This window comes from Linepithema humile, chromosome 6 (assembly GCF_040581485.1).
Source record: "Linepithema humile isolate Giens D197 chromosome 6, Lhum_UNIL_v1.0, whole genome shotgun sequence".
NCBI classification, from domain to species: domain Eukaryota; kingdom Metazoa; phylum Arthropoda; class Insecta; order Hymenoptera; family Formicidae; genus Linepithema; species Linepithema humile.
In genome coordinates, this window is record NC_090133.1 from 15889804 (window position 1) to 15917739 (window position 27936).

General features: G+C 32.2%; 3 protein-coding genes across 6 annotated transcripts; 1 reads left to right on the forward strand and 2 right to left on the reverse strand.

Annotated features, from left to right (window-relative positions):
• Positions 1-674: 674 nt before the first annotated feature.
• LOC105676909 (polyamine-transporting ATPase 13A3-like) lies at positions 675-20983 on the reverse strand. Of its 4 annotated transcripts, none has more exons than XM_067357557.1 (19): positions 13431-14009; positions 11295-11442; positions 10877-10999; positions 10259-10326; positions 9590-9757; positions 9410-9471; positions 7636-7902; positions 7225-7429; positions 6940-7138; positions 6734-6845; positions 6170-6359; positions 5845-6045; positions 5569-5754; positions 4079-4447; positions 3834-3975; positions 2798-2946; positions 2486-2714; positions 2256-2337; positions 675-2177 (listed from the first exon to the last, which is right to left on the reverse strand). In XM_067357557.1, exons 3-19 carry the CDS (start codon positions 10893-10895, stop codon positions 1151-1153), a joined length of 3675 nt encoding a protein of 1224 aa, XP_067213658.1. In that variant the 5' UTR covers positions 10896-10999; positions 11295-11442; positions 13431-14009; the 3' UTR covers positions 675-1150. The 4 variants fall into 4 exon arrangements, with proteins under 4 accessions (XP_067213658.1, XP_067213656.1, XP_067213657.1 ...); XM_067357555.1 differs by lacking the exon at positions 13431-14009 and adding an exon at positions 11939-13114; XM_067357556.1 differs by lacking the exons at positions 11295-11442; positions 13431-14009 and adding an exon at positions 20849-20983.
• On the reverse strand, positions 19116-21322 carry LOC105676911 (uncharacterized protein PF3D7_1120600-like). Its single transcript, XM_012375144.2, has 2 exons — positions 21141-21322; positions 19116-20983 (listed from the first exon to the last, which is right to left on the reverse strand). The coding sequence occupies exons 1-2, from the start codon at positions 21168-21170 to the stop codon at positions 19346-19348; spliced, it is 1668 nt and encodes a 555-aa protein (XP_012230567.1). The 5' UTR covers positions 21171-21322; the 3' UTR covers positions 19116-19345.
• A 138-nt stretch (positions 21323-21460) lies between these two features.
• On the forward strand, positions 21461-27807 carry dbo (Kelch-like protein diablo). Its single transcript, XM_012375143.2, has 6 exons — positions 21461-21876; positions 23371-23747; positions 23854-24169; positions 24242-24939; positions 25037-25379; positions 25489-27807. Exons 2-6 carry the CDS (start codon positions 23431-23433, stop codon positions 25678-25680), a joined length of 1866 nt encoding a protein of 621 aa, XP_012230566.2. The 5' UTR covers positions 21461-21876; positions 23371-23430; the 3' UTR covers positions 25681-27807.
• The last annotated feature ends 129 nt before the right edge of the window (positions 27808-27936 follow it).

A 27936-nucleotide genomic window follows, 5' to 3' on the forward strand; every position in this document is an offset into this window, starting at 1 on the left:
ATTCATACTTCAGCGGAAAATTAGATTCAATCAGCCTCTTTAAATTCCCCTATCTTGTGCAAAGCAGTTAGTGCGAGACACCGCGAAATCGGTAATCGGTCGCGGGAATTCTGGGAATAATATTTGCCTCGATGGCAATCAACCGTCCAGACGGCGGCCAGACAAGACAATGATAGATCAATCTTGTAAGTCTCGCACGCTCGGATGCGCGTCACGTCAACTCGTTCACCCGCTTCGCGACCTCACGATCGTGTTTGCCGACGTCGGGCTGGCTGACTTAGAAAAGAATCACTGATGACCGCGGTACACGACCCTGACCAATTACAAACAACAGTCGTCGTTTTCGACAGTGAGGTAAGCGCATCTTTCTTCAAGTCAGTAGCCCCGATCGGTCGAGAGGTCAACGGTAGCGAGAGGCGGACGACGCTGTAAATACAGGAAGTGACATGGATGATGATGATGACTTGGTCTCATTGGCAAGATTCTCTGGTTATCTGCACGAAGCGCCATCTCGTCATGATAAAGGATGTCAGGAAATCAAGAAAAATTTTTCAATATGCAATAAAAAAAAAAGAGGTTTTTTTTTCTCCCGAATAATTATATTAGTCGTATTTTGGAAAAGTTCAAAAATTTCGAAATATATATTTTTTAGAATTACAAAAAAAGAAAATATCTGGTTGTGTCAATACAGCTATATAAAAGCATTTTATTGCTATTTCTTTTATAACTGTTTCTTTTTATTGTACAAAGGCACCAACTCTGTACATTATCTAGCGCAACTATGTTACAAGTCGTGAAAATTAAATTAAGCATGTATAAAGCATGCGTATGAGATTACAATCAAATTCTACAAATACAATAGATATCTAATCTGCATCAATATTAAGTCTTTATTGAAAATAAATAGGAAATGCAAGAAAAATTGGCGATTTTGCACGGCAAAGCTTAAAATGTAAACACGTGTTTATTTTTATTTAAAAAATTAAAGTAATACCGTTAATACCATTTTAAAGATCAATCTAACATCGTTATCTTGTTTCTTTCGCACATGAAAAAATATTGATCTTAGTATTCTCTTTGAAAATTGCAGCGATTTTTCGCTTCTTCGAGAAAAAATCGCCTTAATATTAAAATAAATCATTTGTTATCACTATATCTGGTCATTTACAAAACTAAGATTTTCAAAACCATTTCCTTTACTAATCTTTCCACCTAATGGGTTGGTCGAGTTGTGAAAATCATTTGCCATTTGATCACTCGGAACACTTCGACGATAACTGTCACACGTAATATCCGTGTTCTGTATGCTATCTTTCTTTTGCAAAATAGATAATACTGACAATTGTTTGCTAAGACTCGGCCAATTTTTGCAATGCTCCAATTCATATTCTATCTTCAGATATCGTTTCTTCGATTTCTCTGGCTTATACAATTTTCTCCTCAAAGTGTTTTCGATTACATGCTCTATTATAAAACTTTCAATGAAAAAACAAACAAGAAAGTTGGCAAGAGCGAGCGCTAGGATAATGAATCTCCATTCGTAAGGCGGTAAGATTAATTGCAACGCATTCACTATCCAATTCGCGGGATAAATCGTAATGTACGCGCATATAATCGTCAACACAAGTATGGAAAACATGAATACGCCATTTGTATAAATCGCGCGCCTGTATGGTTTCCCGCGTGAAAATATAACAGCCATTGTGATGTATTGAAACATGGAGACGCAAAAGACCGAATAGTTCTCGTAACACGTGTATTCAATGTCGCTGGTACGGACAAATGGCGTGAACCATGGAAACTGCCGAACGGCATGATACGCTATCGCTTGAAAAACTATAAACACGAACATGTGTGCCGTCAGAGACAGAAGCGGAGTAAAGCTTAGCAGGCTTGTCATCGGCGTTTTCTTGGATAACTTCTTTTTATGAGCGTGAGTTTTGCCGAAGAAGAAGGCGAAATTAACGATTAGACAAATATCGATAAACAGAAATTGCAAATCCGTCAAATTTGAGTCTATGGAATATAATACTATGACGGAGAGAAATTCGGTGAGAGAATACGCGACCATGAATTTGAAAATTCCAAACGATGTGACCAAAGCAGCGCGTCCTTCTCGTATCACTTTCGGGACGCAAGTTATATCGGATATTCTCGAGGTGAAAGGACTAGCCACACTGCAAGAAAATAACAGAAATGTAAACGAAAGAATAACAGTTAATAATAATGTAACGTGTATCCGATATATTTCTCACCTGGATTCTGCTTCGGAGAGCGATATGCCAATATTCGCAGCCCTTAATGCTCCACAATCATTAGCTCCATCTCCACACATGGCTAAGTAATATTTATATTATAAATATATTTATTGCATGTATTTCAAATATTTGTTACAAATTAATATTGGTCTTGTTTGTCTTTTTTTTCTGTATTCACTCACACGCGAGTGAGTAATGAAAATACAGAAATCATTTGTATTACTCACCTACGTAATAACCGAGCCGCATAAGCTCCATAACCAAATGTTGCTTTTGATCACTGCTCATTCTAGCGAATATTGCGCTACGCACGCAAATGCGGTCCACAAGATCAGGATAGTATTCTCGAAGCGCTTGCCACGTTTCGCCCGTTAGAGCAAATCTGTAATTACAATTGACTGCACCGTGTTCTACGTCTTCGATCGTCGGCGGCACAAAGACTTGATCTTGCGAGTTCTATAGGAAAATAGTAAAATATAATATTGATTCTGAGTTTTACCGCTTTGTATACTATTTAATTTAAAAGTTTGTAAATTTACCAATTTTGGAGATTCAGATTGAACATTGAAGAGAATCTGTGGACGATTTTTTTTTCCTCTCGAAGCTATAGCTATATCTACAACGCGTTCTTTGATCGAAAGTATTCCACATTCTCGCGCGACGCTCACCGCGGTTTGGATATTGTCTCCTGGTAAAAATCAAATCTATCAGATCGTGTTTATATACTTGCAAAGTGTTTATTTTAAATAAAGACCTAAAATATCGAAACTGGATGGAGATATAAAATATCTTGCACACAACAATTATAAAATTTGAAAGAAAAAAAACATCCGTTTGATTTTGACTCCTCAAGATTACGTAAAAGTCACATTTTTAGGTCAAATTTTATTACAAATTTTTGTAGCTGACGAAATATTTGAAATAATGTAATTACATTTTTTTATTATATTATTTCGTACATCATAATAAAATGTTATGTCTACTAAATATGTCAGAAAGTTGATTAAAAAAAAAGGGTTTAATCATTATTTTTAGAGCATTTTAATATCAATTACAAGAATATGCAATGAAAAAGTTCTTATTTAAAAATATTCAAAGTGATCTCGATATAACGTTTAGAAATCAACTAAAAGTTTAAAAAATATTACCATTGGCGTGGGAGCTGAAAGGTCCAGGTCTCCCCCAAAAATTTCATAAATAGTAATTAATCTAAATAAAAATGATTTTGGCACGCAGCTCAGAGTTCTGACGTGAGAAAGTTGGAAGTATTATATTTTAATGTATTTATTCAGTTTAGAATTTTATTACCCTCATTAAATAATCGACAATAAAAGGATCTACAATAGGGATTTAATTAAACTTCACAGGTAGAAAGGATCACGGCCTTCCCCCAAAAAATTCCCTAGCTACGCCAATGAATATTACTCTCTTTTCCCCTTTCAAGTCTTATCACTTTTGTTTGTGAAAAAATTGTTGTGCATCTCCATTCAATTCCAATACACATATATTTCAGATCATCATTTAAAATAAGACATCCTGTAAAGAAAAAAACGAAAAATCGGTACAATATCTGACCTGTAACCATCACCACACGTATATTGGCTTCTCTCAGCTCCATTATCACCGGTGCCGTTTGTGGTTTCAATCGGTTTTCCAGAATAACTAATCCCAAAAACTCCAAGTTTTGCTCGACCGCTTCTCGAGATAATTTTAACACCTAGAGATACAGCTTCTCGTGAGATATTACATTTTTCAATAACATGTTTACGGGTGGAAGAAGAGGAGGGAATGTATTTGTGTAAAAAAATTACGGATAATACCTTTACAATATCTTCGGAGATTGATGCTCGGCGACCCACAGCTATTACGCGATAACCCTGTTTGGTGTATCGCTCCAAAGCGAGCAGAATGTCTTTCGGTACGGTTTCCGCTTTACTTAGATTGATGATCATTTCGGGGGATCCTTTCGTGTAAACTTGAAAATTATTCGATCCTTGTGTACGCACGATCACGGACATTCGTTGTAACGAACTCGAGAATTGGTACTGTTGTATTATGTCAATTTCCGAGGTCTTGTTCGTATTCTCCGTCCAACTTTTCGGCGGTCTGACAGCCATCGCTACCGTATTGTATTTATTTATGTGCGCACAATTCGATTCTTTTAATATCCATTTAGTACTCTCGAACATCTGTAACATATAATAACGCAATATATTATTATATTGAGTAGATCACAGAATAAAAATATAAAAAATACTATAAAAGAAAGACGAACGAGGCGATACATTAAGGATACTCAAAAGTAATCAAGTATTTTATAAGTCTCTTACAATTCTTATAATTTCTACTTGAGCTATGCAATGTAAAAAATATTTTCTGCATGTGCTAACGTATTTAACTATTTTTTCTTATTTTTCAATCGTCTTTATTTAAATAAAATGTCAGGATTTCAACCTTCAGAGAAACGCATACAATACTGTGTGCAATTTAAAAATTTAAAAATATTGTAGATTAAATACAACAGTAAAAAAGCTTGTTATGACTACAGACAGCTACAGATAGCTCTATCTGATTATCATTTAAAGAATTAAAAATAATAAATCCATTCTGTTCCCTTATTTGAAGTAAAATTCCAAATTGCTCTGCCTAATATTTAATATTTATTCCTATTCCTAATATTTTCTCTATTGTGCGTTGGGCCTTAAAGAGCTGAACAAATGATAATCAAATGACGATTATTTGCTACTTGGGATGTCTATCAGTCATAACAAACTTTTTTTACTGTAGCTATTGTATTTAATCTACAATATTTCTACGAAATTTTGTGCCTTGTGTCTAAAACATTTCTTGTTGAAAAAATATTTCAAAAAGTTAATGAACAAAGTTATGTTAAGATACTCTTCACTTCAAAAAAACAGAAATTTTTCAAGAAAAAAAATTGAAAATTTGCTAACAAAATGGCAAACTGTTAACTTAAAAAAAAAGCTGTTTTTATAGACTTTTTAACTTCTTTTTAAAATACTTGATTACTTATAAATCATTTTTAATATTACAACTCTTCGTTACATTAAATTACAAAAATACAGACGTTTTGGCTTTTGATTAGGCCATCCTCAGTGTACATTACAAATTAAAATGTATTACAATAAAAATCCGAAACAAATATAAAACAGATGATTGAAGCATGAAGTTTGACGTATCGTTTAGTCTCGTTATGCGACCAAGTGAAACACAATAGTTTCAAACATACCGCACAATAAAGTACTGAATTATAAATCATTTAAAGTAAAAAATGGAATAAATATCTTACCTTCGCGTCTAAAGGATCTCCACTAAGTTTTCCATTGATAAGTGTTAAACTGTGACAAACCAACATCCCTTCGAAAAGAGGATGATCCTTGAGCTTCGATATATCCGTCTCGGCCTCATCAAGGACGCCGTTTGTACACGGCACAACACCCCACATATCCAATCCATCTTCGGTTAACGTTCCTGTCTGTGACATGACAAAATTAAGAAAAACAAAAAAGTATTATATGCCTAATATTATGTGGGATAATTAATTTGGAAAAGGCAATACCGCTACCTTATCAAAACACACACAATTTATGCTTCCGGAAACATTGATGGTTCTGTTATTAATGCAATATATTTCCGCGCGTTTTAATCTCGCTTGAGCGTACAGCTTTCCTACTGTCATCGCAGCTGGTAATGCCGGCGGCACGACTATTGTAATAATATCTAATGCTTTTATCGCTATATCGCCCGGCGTAATTCCTCTGGAAATCTAAATTATTTGTCATATTAATGCACATCAATGTCGATTATCTTTATACGTAAATCAATCAAATAAATAAATAAATAATCACAAATAAATATGTGTGAACATTTACATCAAAATAAGAGATTACCTTGGTTATTACGGTGTATATAAAACCACAAGTTGCAATTACCGCCAGAATGCCGATAAATTTATATGAATCTTTGTCGAATTTAAAATCAGCTGGTGGAGGATATAATATAGCGCCGATTAGAGCACCTCTGTTAGTTAGAAAACCAGTCCTGATTACTCTTGCCAGAACTGGTTGATCTCCGTGACATCTGCAAAGGTTATTTCTTAATTGTTATAGCTAGTAGAATATGTTTGTTATCAACCCTATAGAAGCATTTATCATTAACCCTATTTTTTCGGTGTTAATAATAGCATTTGATTGTTAGTTTAAAAATCAATGAAAAAATAAGGTAAAATAAATTAGAATAATATAACAAGTGCAATAAGATAAAAAGTTTTTGCTCACCGATGTACAATAATTCGCATACAATAGAAAGAAACATTTTTTGACCGCGTAAAAAATGTACCACGTAAATCAAAGGACAGGTGTACCCTTTCGATACCATGATAAATTCAATATTGCAAAACTGGATCTAAACACGAGCGTCCATGTGTGCCACTGTAAAATTTCGTGTGTTCATACCTGGTTTGTATTATAGTGGTACCGCTATATAATGTATGATGCGCATACTTTTGTGCATCATATAGTACACGGCGTGATGGTAATGATGTTTTTGTTATTGGTGTAGACTCGCCTGGTAAAATTATTAAAATAAACAAATCCCTTAAAATGAAGGAAGAAAGTACCTTTTTTTTATTAAAGTTTATAAAATATGAAAGAGATTTTACCTGTTAACATGGATTCGTTTAGAACGCACTGCCCTGTCAATAAAACCACGTCGCATACAAGAGTCATTTGATGTCTCGGTAATTCTATAAGATCACCGGGCACTAATTCCTTGCTAGAAATATTCTCGGAAAAACCGGTGTTTCGTAGTACGCGTACATTTCCCGATGACGCGACAGTACCGCGTAAATTCGATTGATTCTAAAAACAAGTAAAAATTGTCAAACTCAAGATTTATCTGATTTGTTTATCATTCGTTATTTTTCATCCTCTTGTACACTATATACCTTGCGCGTTTGTATTATAGAACTTGTTATGCCAAATAGCGACATCAATATTATAGCGATAGTGTAATACAGATAACCCTCCGCGAACCATACGGCTAGAGTAAATACTTGAAAAATATAAAATGGGTTTAAAATCTCTAGCAGTAGTAACACGCCGATATTCTGAAGCGGTACAACGATATCGTTATTTCCATATACAATACGCCTGTAACAAAAATGACACATTTTTTTGCTGGGAAAAAACTCTACTTTTACAAACACTAATAATGTCTTGCGTATGTTTGTTTGCGAAAGAAAAAGTAGTTATTATTTTACAAACAACAAATAAAAGTCTAATTTTGCAGGTTAATGTAGTTAATTTAACTCATATGATATATGATCAATTAACATTATAATATTTAACAATATTACCTAAGTAACTGTTCTTCCTTGGACAAGCCGCTGTTGTATGAGGTATGAAGGTCGGAACACATTGTGCCATTATCAAGCCCTACAAGTTTGGAAAATATGTTTCTTGTAACATCCCAAATATAACATTTCTTTTTGAACCAAAAAGCTTTGTATTCATGAACTTCGCAACGTGTGCCGTTTTCTAAATTAATTTTCATTTTTTTATTCTTTATTTTCGCCTCAAGATCTCGATCAACAACACCTAAAGTAGTTGACAGACATTTCGTGCTGAAAATGCATAGCAATAGAATTAATGAGCCTTGGATTTGTTTCTCTTTATACAAAAAAAGACAGACAATTTAAAAGAAACTTAAAACATATCTAATAAACAATGCAAATGTGAGAAAATTTATTTATATAAAATTAAATTATTCTTTGATATGTATACAGTACCGCTCAAAAGTATCAGATGCCGAAAACATTCGCTAATTTCAAACATCAGTAGCTCAGCGCCCAATTATCGTACAGAAACGAAAAAAAATTGCAAATTGAAAAGGAGACTTGTCAGCTTTCTAATCGCGTTGTAGATCATGTGTCATTGAACTGTTAAATTTACTAACGTAGTTTCTTGTAACGTATTTTTTCTTTATTATTTAAAACAGCTCTCGTTTTTGTGAAATTGATCACAGATGAAAATTGTAAAAAGCATTTGAAAGCTTATAGTTTCAGCTTTAATTTCGATTATTAGGATTTTGTCTATAATTTTTTTTTGCATAGTTATTCAACTTTTTGTGCAAAAGTGCGGTATTTTTGTAATATCACTTAGCTTGAAAACTTGCGACTTATGAGAAAAAGTCAAAAGTAAAAAAAGTTGCGTCTTGTAGTTATCTATTGGCTGAAATTTTCTTAAATTTTTAGGAGCGATTTTGTTCGTGCATTTTTTACCCATTCCTATTTTTTTTAACGCATGGTCAAATTCAATTTTTGATAAATAATATTAAGCGATACATAAAATATTTACTATTATTATAAATACAGATTTTTAACAAAATACTTTTTTCTAAATATCTTATGTATAAACAAAATAATATACATTTTGATTTTATAAAATTGCCAAGCTGAACAAAAGAAAATAAGTAACATTTTGAGCTGTACAAATAATGTATAAATAAAGAAAGTAAATAAACGTTATATTTTGCACTATAATGTTCTGACTAAATGGTGGCTATTTTGAGAAAAGCAAAATTTATAACAGATATTATAAAAATACTGTACTTTTGCACAAAAAGTTGAATAACTATGCGAAAAAAAAATTGTAGACAAAATCCTAATAATCAAAATTAAAGTTGAAACTATAAGCTTTCAAATGCTTTTTACAATTTTCATCTGTGATCAATTTCACAAAAATGAGAGCTGTTTTAAATAATAAAGAACAAATACAAAAAACTACGTTAATAAATTTAACGCAGTTCAATGACAAACTGACATATCTACATGATCTCAACGTGATTAGAAAGCTGAGAGTCTCCTTTTCAATTAGCAATTTTTCGTTTCTGTACGATAATTGGGCGCTGAGCTACTAATGTTTAAAATTAGCGAATGTTTTCGGCAGGTGATCTGATACTTTTAAGCGGTACTGTATATATCTCCAAAAAAAAATATTACAAAATAATTAAAAAAACATATATATATTTATTACAAAAAAATTGCCTCGATATTTCGATGACAAATGTTATTAATTTGCGTTTTACAATTTTGATCATTATATATACACTATGCTTCTAATCGAACTCACCTTGTAGAAATTATCTTGACATCTCGTACAAAGTATGACTTGTATTCTCCTTGATAATCATCCTGTATTCGTTATTACCATTATTACTGTTATTATTATTATATACATAAAAAGTCTATTTAATTATAAATAGTAATAATAGCAATAAAGTGCATAATATTGAGAACAAGAAAAACTTACTATTACGAGTATTTTTGTTGCGCGAGATAAAGGACATTTCTGATGAGTCGCGTATAAATGCAGCTGAGGATACCAGTGAAACAATAGTCTGACCCATCCGATAGACAATATGTATGATACATATGTTAGAATAGATCTCAGTAAACTTTTCTCAAAGCCATAAATACGCTAAAATACCGTACATAGCTATGTATAATAAAGAACAAATTCAATATAATGGACTCACTTATAAAAAATTAAAAATTTTTTTTTGCTTAAATAGTATAAATGTTGAATATATTACAGAAAACCAATGTTATGTACGTACACATGTTAAGTAACAATGAATTAAAAACCTTCAAAGGTGTGAAAAGTTCCACGTTTAATACGCTTAATGTCACGGTATATGAAATATAACAATCGCATGTGACCAACGCTCGCAGATCTGTCGATGTGACAGAAATTCTACTGTATTGTGACGTGTATCACACGATTGTAGCAACAATGCTACGGCAGCAATTTTAAATGTATTTTTAAATTGTTTGGACATTGTTGTAATAACTTGCTTATAAGTGTAAATACTTTTTATATTATTTTTAGAACTTACAGTTTTGTTTAAAATTATTTTAAAAAATTGAAAATGAATCCATTACGAATTTAAAACATATAAAAAGAGATAGCAATATATACCAGATATTCATTTTGATCAGTATGAATTTTTTGCCATGAATCATCCGACTTTTCGTTGTCATTCATCCCTAAGAAAAAAAATAAACTAGTAAGATTATAAAATATATTGACAATTGCGACAAAAAAGTAATGATCTTTTACTCTTTCTACTTTGACAAAATAATAGATACTTAAGTCATAGACGCAGCAACGCTTGCCGCGCGGCAAAAGACAACGCGGTAGCCAATCAACTTACAACTTTTCCATAAGAGTGAAAAACTAATTGGCTACCGCATGGCTTTTTGCCGCGCGGCAAACGTTACCGTCCTGTCTGCAAGAGCCTATATAGATATGTTAGCGCCGCTAATGAGAGATATCGAGATATCGAGAGATATATGATATATACCGCGTACACGCACAATACCTAGATAGAATAAATATATAAATTATACTACTTGACCCATTTTTCGACATATAATTTTAATAATCAGACCTGCCTACGAAATGGCAACTCGACCAACACATTTTAAAGTATATTATAAAAATACCGGAGGCACAATAAATATGAAAAAACTCAAGTGCAAGATTACTCGCGTGATAATCGATTGTAATTGCTTTGCGTTTTATTTTTATACTTACTATTATTATTATCGATCATTCCAAACTTGTCAGATTATTATTCCGTGAGTTCGGAACGGACAGCTTCCTCCGTTACAATCCAATGATGTATTACCGAAGATTGTTAGCCGCCGATTATGCTGCCTGAAATGTTGCTTGTTATAAACACTAGCCTTCACACTTTCATACGCGTTGTTAAACCTTACGCAAGTTAGTCATCGACTTTGCATAACACATCCTGACAGTAATTGTATTATTTGAGCTCATATATTTCTTACGTTATAATCGCTGTCATCAACTGATAGATAAAAATCATCTTACAGATATAATTTGAAAAGATAATTATTTATAACGCAATGCGTTGCAATAATTTAATTTATCGCATCTAATATATGTGTCTCTCTGTGAAACTAATCATGCATATGTGATTATATTCTACCTCAATTTTCGCAACAGCTCCCGTGAGCTTATATAATAAGCTCGGTTATATTGCAGACTAGAATTGCAGTGAAGGGGATTGAGATACACGTGGAACACGTGTGGAATGTAGATATCAGTTTTTACGTCTTTTTTCATTCGTAGAACCTCTGACCAATTTGACATAAATAAAATTGATTAGAGTTTAAATATTTCAAATTAAAAATTGATTGATTGAAATTTGATTAAACTTTATCAATAGATTGATAAATTATAAATTAATAAATAAACGCGAGTAAATATTAATACACTGAATACGCACTGCTACAGAACATTCAGACACCTTAACATGTTGACTGCCATAATACAAATACCATAGAAATACTGTAATACATCATGGAAATTTTTTAAGTGGAATATGTGCAAAAAATATTAGTTCTTCAATAAACGTAGTTATGATTGCTTCTGTTTTGACAAACATAGTGTCCTGATAATTTTTTCTGGAGGTGTTATTCATTTGCAGTCGATATGTTAACAGTGTTTGGTATGTTCACAATCAAATTTCGTAACACCAAGTAAAAAAAAAAATATTTTTTGCTTGTATACTCGTAATAAACCAAAAAAATGCTCGTGATAAACCAAAAAAATGAAGAAGATATGTATTACCAAGTGTCCTTGCGAATACGGACGCACTAGCACTATTAATGCACCCGTCTGGCTGATAAATGGTAGGTAATAACTCGTTGATAAACGACAAGAGGTTGGTAAATGAGAGATAGGGTTCGTGTAACGTATAATAACAACTTAACTTAACTTTATCTTTATAGATATCATTAAGATAATGTTAATATTATTGTACACAGATATTAATGAGTACTATCAAATTGTATCGCAAATAGAATAACTGTTAAACACATTACAGATTTTTGTGATATGCATGCTTTGATAGAAGACCATTAACATAATGTACATAAAATTCATTTTAAAATAAATTTTTATATTAGGTTTTATTGCATAAAAGTATTGTTATTGTACAGCGCAGTAAAAGCGCTATGTTAAAAAAAATATCTTATCAAAATTTGCATTAGCATTAATTAATTTCTAAAAACATTTTAAGTGATATATTTTATTTTTATAAATTAACTATAAATTAATTATTTCAAATTACTGTATTGGAAAATATTTTTTTTACTATTACTAAATTATTCTTTTATAAACGCCAAAAATTAATATCTTTATTTACCTCTATTATCTACACCATATTCTAATAAAAATTTATATTTAAAAAATTTGCTATTTTTTTAAAGTTATATTATTTTAAGAAGAAAATAAACAGAAGTTTAATAGTTAAAAGAAAATCGAATAGCATTTAAGCGTTATAAATTCTAAATAGCACAATCGGAAATATACTTTACGTCAACTTTACTAATTGTAATCATACAACTAAATATATTTGAGAGAATCTACGAACAAAAAGAATACAGTGCTCATATCATTAACACAAATGATTCATGTAAATAAATTTTATCATATCTGGACGTACGTTTATATTTTAACAAGTGTTACAAGTATATAAGTAAGCATATACAAACTATCGTTTTACACGAATATGTTGAAAAAGAGTGTCACGAGCCGAAGTAAAATTTTAACTTATTTGCATTTTATCTAAAAAAAAAATTCACGACTAGTGCAACGATATTCATGCAATGATAACAACGTAACGATCAGCGGCGATCGATGAGAGTATCGAGTCGAACGTCATTAAAAATTTCAATAAATGAAAGTTTTGCCGAGAAAATGTAAGTTATTGATATTCAATATGTGTATTAATAATGTTATAAATGCGTAAATTTCAATTTTTTATTCATTATTTAAAAGCATTTTTTTCCAATACAGAAATGCGGAAAGGACGCGTTGATAATTCGTAATTCCTCGCATAATGTAAAATAAACTTCCGCTTGTTCTTTTATCCGACTAATACTAATACGTCGTATATAATAAAAATTAAAAAAAAAAAAAATAATAATAATAATAATAATAATAATAATATATAGTAACAAATGCTAATACATATTTCAATAGTATTTGTAGTAGTAACAATAGTAGCAGAGCAATAATAACAAATATGCAATAAAATAATAATAAAAAAAATACATACGAAATTTTTTGAGTCTCTTTGACGTTTTTCTTCTTCGTAACGGCAAGAACAATTTTGTGCGCGTGGTAGAGGCAAGTAATTTCGAAAAACACACCCGTGCTCTCGATTTTAACCAGTTTGTCGAATTTTTACAATATGCGGAATATTTGAAATTTTTTGTAGTATCCGTTTTTGCGCCCTTTTAAAATATTATCACACAAAGAATAAAGCACTTGTTTAAATACGCGCGAAATCAGTATGACTTGGATTTAACAAAATAATTTGTCTGTCAAAATTGCTTGAAATTCAAGTAATAAACGAAGGAATCGTAAGACGGAAACTGTAAGAGGCACTATTTGTTATCATTTATACAACACGAGATCAGCGAGTGAACTTTGGATCAATGGCTAGCGTTCGTTAGCGATACGAGCTTTCCCGCACGATTGATTAACTTGATCTGCTAATGTTTCTTTATATGTTTTTTTGTCGGCGCGCCGTTTGTTTCGTATCAAGCGTACAGAACTGCACTGTCACATTTTACGCGACTGCTATTAGAGAGAGAGACGAAGCGGAGCGGTGTGGCACGCTTTAGCCAAGTCTCCCCCGCTCCGCGTTTCACGGATAAGGTGTAACCATTCACCAATCTTTCCGCGCCGTGTTCGCACAAACTTGTGCAATAAATATCTTATGGAATATTTTTCATTTCGGTGAATTTCGATAACGGAATTACAATGGAATAATCGAAACCAGAAGAGACATTGGGTTAACAAGTAAGTTGTGAAATGTAAAAATTTACGCAAGCTGAAACCAGTATTATATTAATGAATGACGTCAATTCATTTTTAACTTTTGTGTAGAAGAAATATTAACCACTGATGATCGAAGCCAATTTTTCGTTTTGCTGTTAACTGATTAACATAAGACATACATGCGCGCGTTGCCCGCGCGCATTTTTTTCTGTTCTTTGTTTTTGTATCCGTTTAAACACTTTAAACTTAAACTTCAAACAGCTGTTAAAATAAAACTGTCGAAATACAAATTGCAAAACGCAATCAACTCTATCTTCTAATTTATTTTTAGTAATTATTATTACAGTGATTGATACAAGATTCTTACATTACTCATATTTCTGAGAAATTATATATTCACAGCATCTCTCTCTATTTATCAAAAAGCATCGCATATCATAAGTATGATAAGTCTCTGCGTGTAACACTTTGAAACATTTCGCACTGTATAAAATAATAAGAAATAATGTAAATTATTTTTTTCTAAAAATGTTTATTAATTATATTTATTAAAATTTTGTACTTACTATTTATAAATATAAAAATTTTTGACAAAACGGTTATAACAATCACGCAAAAATAATAATTTTATATATTTTAAAACAACTTTTTTTTATTCTTTCGAAGAATATGTATCGATATGTATTATGTATCAATATTATTAGATTACTATTTGTTACATATACTTTAAAAATTGTTTTGTTATAACTGAATGGCGCTCTCCGCGATAAATTTCTATCAGTCAAATATTACATACGATATTTTCAAGATTAGTTTATTGAGTATAACACAATAGAGAAGATTAGATAATTATACATACAAACAATATTGCTCTTATTCTTTATCAAAAAATTTAATAACGCGGCAACTTTAATTTATATATATTTCAGATTATACGATAAAATTCTTTAAATTAATAACGGTACTGCAGTCAGTGTGTGTGTGTGTGTGTCAAATTATAAATATGACATTACACAGTGAATCCTGATATAAACCATAAATATGCACGAATTACGCATTCGCCTTATGTAGACTAAGTGAATAAGCATACAAGTCAAAAAGAAACCTATGTGTTAAATAACTTCATGCGCGGATGAAAAAAAAAATTAGACGCACATCTCGTACGGATGTGACGCAATGAAATTACCAGCAATTTTCTCATGTAAACATACAAGACAATGTAATTGTTCACGAAATTGTTCATATAGAAAAAATATACTTTACGCGTCTTATTTTTTCTTTTAAAATTATTCTACGTATCATATGCGCATAAATTTGAGCGACAAAGAGAGAGGAGAGAGAGAGAGAGACACAAAAAAAATACTTGAAAGTAAAACTGATATCGATTCAAAAAAATAAAAATCCAACGATTCTTGCCATTCGCCGAATATTTTTAAATATCTGAAAAAATGATAATACCCGAAGCTTATATTAACAACGCATAGAAAAAAGAAAAGAGTAAATAATGAGTGATCAGGATAATCCCCTTGACGCGTACGCGAAAGTAAGTTATTGTTTTGCACGGCCTTAATCTCGTGCAACGATCTCTTATCCTATATTTTACCGTTGACATTTATAATCCTTTCGTTGGTACATTTGCTCTGCACAGTAAGCCTATGAATCGACCTTGAAATATGCTCTCCGATAATCTGCTGGAATATCTAACTGTGCCGTAGCCTCATGAATCATAATTTGTCTGAATTCTAAAGCCAGTTTTAGACGATCCGGCAATAAAATTCAAGATAAAAATTCTTTTTATAATTTTACATTAAAAAAAACATTTGAATTCTCTCTCTCTCTCTCTCTCTCTCTCTATATATATATATATATATATATATATATATATATATATATGTATGTATTTGTAAAAATTTTATCTCGAACTTTACTGCAAATTATAAATCGCCTAACGTAGGTTTAAAAAGCTGCAATAAACATTAAAAAATATATGAGCACCTCGGAGGTGCTACCCAATAAACATTAGGACATTCTATGTACGTCCTATGTATATACATATATGCATATTGTATATTCTATGTATATACAGAAAATGTGAAAAGTATATACATCGCATATCCTATGTATGTGAAATAATTACCACATGTATGTACATAGAATGTCCATAGTACATACATAGGTATATTCCAAAGATATGCAGTGTACATTCGTGGTATATACATGGGGTATATTGCAAGAATGTGCAATACACATTCGTGGCATGTACATGAGGTATATTCTATGTATATTTACGCTGTGATCTCGTTTGAATATACAAGTCATGTATATCCATACAATGTCCTACGAATATCCCTAAATATACGTAAATTCATGTATATTCTATGTACATAGCATATATATGTACATAGCATATACAGTACATTTTTTCACATTATGGATATTCCATGTATATATATATAGGATATCGAATGTTTACTGGGTATATGACAAAACACTTGACCCAATGTAATTAATTAAATAATGAAATAATTTTAAATTTAAATAATTTATTTCTTAACATTAAAAATTTTATGGAAAGTGGACTTTACACTTGACTCTACTCTTAAGTCAATAATAAACAATTTTTATTCATTCGGATATTTATCTACCCAATTTCTGAACAATCAGTTTATCTAAATTTCCTGTGTTGGAATTCAGATATTAAATTGATAGAAAAAGTTATTACATCTTTAATATTATTAGCCGCCTTTTGCAAGTTTTTATATAATTCTCATGATTAAATATGTAAATATGTATATGTATAAATTAATATTTATGGATATTGTGATGTCACTGTGACATTATCAGAAAGTTACAGTAATATCATTAATTACAATCGTGGTGATATCATCATAATATGACATAAAATGTCACAGAAATGTTACAACAAATTCCAAAAACATTACAAAAACAGTATTCAGTCATTAGTTCATTCGCTTGCCGCTATGTGACGCATTATACGCTATCTATCTCGTATTTAATTACAAGAATTATATAAAACTTGCAAAAGGCGGCTAATAATATTAAGGATGTAAAAACTTTTTCTATCAGTTTAATATCTGAATCCCAACATAGGGAATTTAGATAAACTGATTATTCAGAAATTGGGTGGATAAATATCCGAATGAATAAAAATTGTTTATTATTGACTTAAGAGTAGAGTCCACTTTCCATAAAATTTTTAATGTTATGAAATAAATTATTTAAATTGAAAATTATTTCATTATTTAATTAATTACATTGGGCCAAGTGTTTTTGTCACATACCCAATAAACATTCGATATCCTATGTATATACATGGAATATCCATAATGTAAAAAAAACGTACTGTATATACTATGTACATACATAGAATATACATAAATTTACGTATATTTAGGAATATTCATAGGACATTGTATGGATATACATAGAATGTATATTCGAACGAGATCGCTGCCTGTATATACACAGAATATACCTCATGTACATTCCATGTATATACATCAAACGTATATACATACAATATATGCTGATGTAGATACATTTATGGATGAGGTGACATTTTATGTCATATTATGATGATTTCACCACGACTATAATAATATCACTGTAACTTTCTGATAACGTCACGGTGACATCACAATATCTATAAATATTAATTAATATTTAAATATAAAATTAATAATATAAAATAATATAAATATTAATAATATAAAATAAATATTTATGGATATTGTGATGTCACTGTGACATTACCAGAAAGTTACAGTGATGTCATTAGTTACAGTCATGGTGATATCATCATAATATGACATAAAATGTCATCTCATGTACATTCCATCTATATACATCAATTGTATATACATACGATATACGCTGATATAGATACATTTATGGATATTCGTATATATATCTACATCAGCGTATATCGTATGTATATACGTTTGATGTATATAGATGGAATGTACATGAGTATATTCTGTGTATATTCTGTGCATATACAGGCAGCAATCTCGTTCGAATATACATTCTATGTATATCCATACGATGTCCTACAAATATCCCTAAATACACGTAAATTTATGTATATTCTATGTATGTACATAATATATACTGTACGTTTTATTCACATTATGGACATTCCATGTATATACATAGGATATCGAATGTTTACTGGGATATTGTGCTAAGTCACGTAAACATAACTGTTCAAGAGAAGGATCTGTAAAGATTTTTCGTTTTTGATATACTCTCAGTAAAATACTTATGTTTTGCCAATTTTTTTTTTTTCAAACTTCGATATGTTTCAGAAAATGAAGTTGTGTGATTACGTAATATGACTTTAATGTGACTTAATACAGTATGTTACACAGTGTAATACAGTGTTTACCTGGTGAACGTGTAATCGCAGTATGACTTAACTTTATACAGCCAACATCTCCATTTTCATTGAAAACAATTGCCATCAGATAAAAATTGGAATATAGAGTCTTGTGATAATAATAACTCAATTTTCGAAAAAAAATGTGACTTAACACAGTATACCTTTGAGGTATTCATATATACTCACGCAACGAATCACTTGGCAAAATCAAAAAATAAGAATCATCCTTTATTCTACTTTATTCAGCCTAAGTATATATATGTCGTTGTTTTGAATATTTTATTAATTGCAAAATCAATTGAATTCAATGATCATATATACGTTAGACATCCGTATTTATTGCAACCATTACGCAGCCGCGTGTTTCGTTTATACTTTCTAATCTTATATATACTGTGTATGTGTCTTGTATATAGCGTTGTAAAATTACGTGTGATTAACGTTTTTATTGCCCGCATCAACAAATTGTGCACAAACGTACTTTGTTATCGGTAATTTTACAATACGTAATAAAATGTTTCACAAATCTAAGTAATAAAGTGATAAAATGACAAATAGTATTTCAATAACAACAATTTAATCAGAAATAACTCTAACTTAGCAGTACAAATATTATTGTATATCTATATTACACTATATGTCCTGTTTTAATATCAGTCGATTTAAATTATTGTGTTCAGACAATGCCGTATATACATAGTAAATCGAGATCAAATTTAATTTTGTACAATGCAACGTCAGAGTATTTACAGAGATATGCTTCTTTTTAGCATCCTTTCTTATAATTACAAGACGTTATCTACATCTAACTGTGACAACATCTCGTCGTCTGAATCATACTCGTTATCGCCAGCGAAGTGGCTTACGGAGATATCTGAGTTTTGAATATTATGCTTTATTACCGGCGAGATAGATTTTGTATTCGAATCTTTATACGCTTCCCGCGTAAGTGCTACATTATTATTAGATAAAAAACAACTTTCACGCGAATGACATGCGTCAGTGACGTTTACACTTGCGACACATTTTTGTAAATTTTGTTCCTTTATATTATCTTGAAAACTTAAAACCGATTCAGTTTTTGTATTTTTTATATGATTTATTCTTTTTTCAGACTCACTGCATCGAATTTTGTTAGCTTGCGAAATAGTTTCACGTGATAAACCAATAAGACGATTCTCCTTTTCCGAAGGCACAAATTCGCAATCAATTGTACAGAAATCATCTATCTCCATCGACTGGTCGAAATATTCATTCACTTTACCCATAATTTTACAACTTTTGCTATTGTTTTTGACAACTTGCTCGTGTTTTTCGTATTCTGCATTCGATTGATGTAATGAACCATCAATGTTTGAGTTTATACAATGCTTTGAAATTAGCATATCGCGATTTCTATTTGATTCAACATTTGAAATATTTGACAAAATATTTTTCATACGAGACGTATTCACAATTCGACCTTTATTTGAATACGCAGCTAACAAATTTACTTCAGATATAAGAATATGATACTTATTTGTTACTACATATGTTGTAGTTTTCAGTAATCCCACATTGTTTAAAAAAATAACCACATTTGGCTCTAATACACCAGGATAATTCAACAAGATGTCATGATGAATTGTGCCTTCTATACTACCTGTTGAATCTTTCAATATAATAAATGGATTATCCTGACTATGATCTATATACTCTAACGTGCCCGCTATAAATTTTACTTTCATACTGTTACAATTACTAGCATTTGCTTTATTTTTAATAGCAGAAATGCTGTGCTCTTTCAAAAAGTTATTTGGCAAATCATTCAGCAGAAGATTCCAAGCTGTCTCCTCAAACAAGTTCTTTTCATCCTGAGATTTAGATAAATTATTCTCATTTTTTATCGCTATTTTATTTTCTAATTCTTGCATGTGATTTAAATAAGATTCAACAGAAATATTATCCTTTTTCATGTCAGCTACCAATCCAGCTGGACCAGGAAATATTCTATGCAATTTTACTCTTGTATTAAGGTCAACTTTATCTGTAGATTTAACGTGATTCTTTTGTTTTAACTCTTTATGATTCATTGTATTTGATGTTGCACTTATTTTGAAAGATTGAAAACATTGTTGATCTCTTTTTACATTTGTTGAATTTTGGTTTGTTTTTTTGACAAAATCTGATATCTCTTGGGAAAAATTTTCCTGAAAGATTCCTAATAATAAATTTCCTCGTGATAAATTACTCTTGTTGTCACGAGGTGGATTATTGCTCTCTGCATTTGCTACACTATCCAATCTTACATCAAGAATATTTGTCGATGAAGATGAAGCCTTGCAGTTATCCACTTTACGTCGTTTAATAGACGATGTTTTTTCTTCGCTTTGACATAGAGAATGGGACTGTACCGTTTTCTCATCGAGATTGTTAAAAGGATCCTAGAATACATCGGAAGTTTGTATCAACTATATCAATTTTGAATAACGAGATACTCGACCGTAAATATTTGCCGTGTTGTTATAAAATTATAATATACAACAAGAATTATATGGATTAGTTGAGTAAATTTTAATATAATTATACAAGAAAACTTACTTCAAGAGTCCAATCATCACTTTCGAACATAATTTAAGAAAAAATGTTGATAACGTGTATTTGGTATAAAAATAACTTTACGTTGCGATAAATAAATTACTTTAAATTCGTTTCTATTTCAATCACAAACGTATAATGTAGTAATTTGACAGCTCGTTTAACCATAGACCCATCATAAGCTTAAAAAAATAGACTGCACACTCTTATAGCGTTTTCGATTATACAGGATTTGAACGACCCAAGATTGGTTAATGACGTCATTGCAACCTCTCTACCAATGAAAGACTTGCATTTATAGTAAAATAGTGATTGATCAACCCTAGATCGTTCAAACCCCGTTTATTCGAAAACGCTATTATAGTTATACTGTGGTTCAAGTTCGAGTTGCAATCTCGATATATCGAGACATTTTAAAACTCGAATTTAAATTGCGATTGGTACGATTGGCACGATTGAATTCTGAAATCCCCTAAAGATTGAGTTCACGAGTGGCTGGGTTACGGCGGTACGCTGTGCTTCATCACGGAAAAACGTCAAGATGAGAGCATTTTCGTGATAACTCTCGGAAAATAAGTGTGCAGTGCAAGTTTCCGGACGGGGAACATCGATAACATCGTGCAACAACGCAACTGATGTCCCGCGACAAGCATTCACGCTGATGTGAACTGAAACCAGACGAATTCCGTGATACCTCTCTTGTTGATATCGCCTGGTAGTCCGGAGAAAGCAAACGAAAGTGTGTACATACGATCTTGTATGTCATTTCTGTGCATGTGAAATATCTGGCATTTAAATTTGCCCTGTACATCGGTGATTTTAAAGCTTTTCAAGACAAAGTATTAAGACTTTCGAATTTATGTCGCGAAACGTTGCAAAATCCTTTATTTGTGAGTCATTGAAAATCCACTTGGATTGCGATTGTAATATTTTCATTAAAAATATTGTTGTTTACTTTACATTTTTGATAAATATAAGAAAATATCCAGTTCCATATGTTTCTTTTAGTTGGAGTAAAATATTTTGTAAATATAGATAAACTTTAAGATAAACGCATTACATTATTTGAATGATAAATAACTTTCAGGGGCAACAAATTATTATCTAAGAAATGGAATTTATTTATTCCAAGCCAATATATGTGAAAACTTCAAATTGTAGAATTGTAATCAATATTTAAATTTTAAATTAAAATTTAAAAAATCCTGCGAGAAGCATTAAAAGATGAACACTGTCTACCATAGTTTTATAATGTTCTGTGACTTAGAGCCACACATATTAGTGTAATTAAACAAAATTTGGTGGTTAATGTAGATAATTGTTATTGTGATTTTTATAATTTGTATGAGTGAATAATTTATACTTGTTATAAGATTTCACAGCTTTTGTAGAAATTAAATTGTGCAATATTTTATATTTTTTTATTATGTTACATTTCTATCTTTATTTTTCTGTTTAACATTGAAAAATATGTTTTATGTTACTTTAATCTACACAACTCTGTAAAATAATGATAAATATATATAATAAATATAATATAATACTAGAGAGAGAGTATATCGAGCCGTCGCGATTGTTGGTGCGAAAATTTTATTATTTTTTATATAGAAACTTATTCGTCTACATTAAGTCTACGTACACCGATCTCAGATTGAGATACATAGAATGTATAAAAATTAAGTACTTTGATCTCACTATTCAGAGAATCAGAATGTACGAATAAGAAATTATTGAAGGAAAGAAGAAAAAACGAGGGAAAAAATATCAGAGCGCGAGTGACTAAGCCAGGACTTTCATCCGAGTCTTTCCGTTTGCCGGGCGACTGTTTTTTCCACTAAACTATTCAGACACTTTTAACATTTATCTCTTGCTGGTTTTAGGAAATAAACAATTCTGTAAGAGATAGACGCGTCTTTATGCCCGCGTGACTTAAATATGTACAAGGGATTTTATTATTTTTTATATAGAAACTTATTCGTCTACATATATTTTTTCTCTCCTTTTCTCCGAATAGTGAGAACAATGTACGATTTAACGTTTCAACGTAGATATAATTACAATAAAATTTTCGCACCAACAACTGCGACGGCTCGATACACTCTAGTATTATATTATATCTGATGGTCATCATCTTTCCCTTGTATGTATATAAATAACAAATATTATCTTACTATTAACTGAATAATATATATATTACATATGACATCACACACACATCGTCTTGTCGCTATAGGGAAACCACAACATTAGGGGACCTGCTGCAGGCACATTTGAGACCTGCGGTGGTTGGTGAATGGTGTTGCAGATAGATTCGGTGTGGGGCTGGGCGTCACCCCCGCTGCGCCTCCAGCTAGCCGGGGGGACCAGGGGTGCCTCGGGGAGAGGGGCCGTGGGAGCCCCATCCTCGCAGAGGATGGGTGAAATAGTCGTAGAACGCGCTCCCTCTCCAGCACGCCTCAGTCATACCTCTGAGAAGCATCCTCGCTCGACGTTAACCGAGCTCAATGTTCTTCGCCGTCATCGGGAACTCTGCGACGTTGTTCTCAATGTTGGCTCTAGAAAGATATTTGCGCATCGTGTCATTCTTTCGGCATGTAGCCCATACTTCAGGTATTTGCACGAGCAATTGATATTTTTTTACTCGCTCAAGTAGTTTGTACAGCGGAAAAAGGAATGAGTGTACAATTTTCAACCGATGAAATTTTTCTGTCTTCAGGGCGATGTTTACTGGGGAGTTGGCGGAATCTAGACAAACTGAAGTAACGATACGTGATATAGACGAAATGGCTATGGAATTACTCATAGACTTCTGTTACACTTCTCACATTATCGTCGAAGAAGCAAATGTTCAAACTCTCCTTCCAGCAGCGTGCCTTCTTCAATTAGCAGAAATTCAAGATATATGCTGTGAATTTCTCAAACGCCAATTAGACCCATCAAATTGCTTGGGTATCCGAGCTTTTGCGGATACCCACTCATGCCGCGAACTTCTGCGTATTGCCGATAAGTTCACCCAACATAATTTCCAAGAGGTGCGTAATAATCGAAAAAGATATTAGTTAACATACAAGAATATATTGTTTTCATTTTCTATACTTTTATAGGTAATGGAGAGCGAGGAATTTCTGTTGTTACCTGTCGGCCAGTTAGTAGACATTATTTCGTCGGATGAATTAAATGTGCGTACGGAGGAGCAAGTTTTCAGCGCCGTGATGAATTGGGTGAAATACAACGTCTCGGAGAGGCGGCAGCATCTCTCTCAAGTGCTACAGCACGTGCGACTGCCGTTACTTAGCCCGAAATTTCTAGTCGGCACCGTCGGATCCGATCTGTTGGTTCGCTCCGATGACGCCTGCAGAGATTTGGTGGACGAAGCGAAAAATTATCTACTTCTGCCGCAAGAAAGACCGTTGATGCAGGGACCTAGAACGAGACCCAGAAAACCTACGAGACGGGGGGAGGTGCTGTTCGCGGTTGGCGGATGGTGTTCGGGCGACGCTATCGCCAGCGTCGAAAGATTCGATCCCAATACTGCCGATTGGAAGATGGTTGCACCGATGAGCAAACGAAGGTGCGGAGTGGGTGTAGCGGTGTTGAACGACCTGTTGTACGCGGTTGGCGGACACGACGGGCAAAGCTACTTGAACAGCATCGAGCGGTACGATCCGCAAACGAATCAGTGGTCCTGCGACGTCGCTCCTACCACTTCCTGCAGAACTAGTGTAGGCGTCGCGGTTTTGGATGGATTTCTGTACGCAGTTGGTGGCCAGGACGGAGTGCAATGCCTTAATCATGTGGAAAGGCAAGTATTACTGACAATTTTTCAGTGCTAACATTTGGTATGTAAATATTCAAAGTGGTACGCTTGTGTAACTAATGACACACGCGTTACTTTGCAGATATGATCCCAAAGAGAACAAATGGTCTAAAGTGTCGCCGATGACCACCAGAAGATTGGGAGTGGCGGTTGCTGTGCTTGGAGGTTATTTATATGCCATCGGCGGGTCTGATGGGCAATCACCCCTCAACACGGTAGAAAGATATGATCCGAGGCAAAACAAGTGGTCCCAAGTGTCCCCGATGTCTACGAGACGTAAACATCTAGGCTGTGCTGTATTTAATAATCTAATTTATGCTGTGGGAGGACGTGATGATTGTATGGAGCTCTCCAGTGCGGAACGTTACAATCCCCATACAAATTCCTGGAGCCCGATAGTAGCGATGACATCTAGGAGAAGTGGAGTAAGTCTACTTCTTTGTGGATTGCATATAAAATTCGAGTGTGAAACTGTTGTAAATATCGTATTGTAGTTCCGATACACTTCTAATGCTTATTGTTATGAATTTTCAGGTGGGCTTAGCGGTAGTGAACGGTCAATTGTACGCGGTGGGCGGATTCGACGGTACTGCGTATTTGAAAACGATCGAGGTCTACGATCCGGAGCAGAATCAATGGAAATTATGCGGTTGTATGAATTATAGGAGGCTTGGCGGTGGCGTGGGTGTGATGCGGGCTCCACAAACTGAGAACTACATTTGGTAGCTCAGGCCCCCCTCTTCAGCCCAAGTGGCTGAAACTCCACTAACTCCTCTCACACCAATAACGCCAGTTACTCCTGTAACTCCCCCGGCCCCCGTATCGGTTCCTGTTGTTATAACTAATACTAGAAAACGCTACCGTCGATCGATGAGCATTATATAAGTAACTATGCATTTTGTAAAAGACTTTGCCTTTCTAAATTTTTGAGAGAGCATCCTCCGTATATCGATCTTTGGTGTTTATTTTATTATCAACTTTTAAAATATTTTTTCGCTCGATCAAACATGTAATTTGCGCATATGGAAAAAAAAAGATGCGCATATTCTGTCGATTTACTGCCGTTATTTTACATTTTTACTCCACAAAACATCATGTCGAAATATTACTTTATAAGATTTTTTATCAATATTATTTGTATTGTATGTGAAACAAATTCCAATTGCTTTAGATTTAAGTGTTCGTAGAATTATAAATGCTTTGTGTTCTCTATTGTGCACAAAACTTTATGTTTTTTTTTTTATGTGAAAAGAAAGGCAAAATCTCTTCCCTAATATTCACCAAAATATATATGTTTCGAAAGAACGTTCGCAGCTTCCATTCTTCAGTAAATAATCGAAATAAGTTAAAATTTTTCCAATTATAATCATGATTTAATTATCGAGGGTCGCTTCTGTACCCAATAATGCAAAAAATATAACATAAAACATGACGATTTCTCTGTAAGAGTAGACTGCTTTTTAAGTATATAAGTACTTTTTATTTACAAGACTGAATTACAACAGCAAATATTAAAAGATCGAATCGTGATAAACATGATTCAAATTCTCTCGTATAGACATCAAAGATACATTTGCTATTACAACTTTGCAAATAATTCGTGTATCAAATTTATTTGAGGCATTTACTATGTTGTATCAACAATTTATCACAAATATCAAGATACACGCCTAAACAGAAATATATGTATAATATATTTGGGATTATAAATTATTTAATATATATTCGAGATTATTGTTTGAATATATATTTGGAATTATAAATAATTTAATACATTTGAGATTATAAATGATTTAAACGTGATATTTGTGCAATTGTTCTTTCGCATTGCTGCAACAAAAGACACCATTTAATCAACATCTGTTGCGTATGTTTAAATCTACGGAGAAGTAGCCTTATCGTACAAAATGGTGATAGGGATCATTAATCAATAATCTCATAATGTAGCACTCTTTGCAATTGTGTAATACGAAAGAAGAGAATTGGCTATGAATTCAATGTTTTATTGACACACAGTGACCAAATGATTTTATTAATAATCGATATCGTTTGTGATTTATTTTGATGAAAATCGCGAACGGTCGTAATGTACAAAAGTAAATTGGGATGATGTGCAAAAAGAAAAAATTATTATGAATCATCTCTGTTACATGTATGAGATTGTTGAAGGCAGCAAAATGCATGTCTAGTGTAAGAACATATTGATGATATAATGTAATTCTTTCTAAGCAGCTGATTGCAAACGCGACTATTCCGATTCTCTCGAATCTTCTGACTTATTAACGCATTTCTCAATTAATTGCCAGACTATTCTATAGTTCATATCATTGTATTTATGTTGCGAATTCGTGAAACACTACGAAAGAGAAATTGTGGATCTCTATTCGGTTGATCAAATTACATAGACATTATAATAGTACAAATTATTGTAATCCGTAAAAAAGTTCAAATAAGTGTTCAATATCCAATCCCGTCTGATTCTGAAGAAGTTGGAGCTATGTCCAAGAAAAATGTAATATTATTTCCACAATACTTAATATGCATAGTATTCTAGTTATTTAATTTTTAACTTGTGTCAAAATTTATACATAGAAAAACATTATATCGAATCTTTACGGATATATTTCGTATAAATGAGAAACATTAAAAGCGATTATGTTATCAGTTAGCGTGTAGCAATCCTGAGTAAAAGACGAAGTCTTGACGCAAGTATATTGTTTCATCTTACTAAATGAGATCAAAAACATGTTCTATACAATTGTTCAGTACAAAGGAAGAATCATAGGATTTCTTTCCTGTTTTTTGGTGAATAAATTAAAGAAAGTGCGCATTAGAAATTTGCGCGAACCATTACGCATAGCATTATTGTATCCTATAATATGTTTGTATATAAAATATCCTGAAATTTGTTATCTCTCAATTTTTTTTTTTTTTTTTTTTCAAGTACTTAATGGAGAAGTCTTTTTAAAGAATATAAATTTC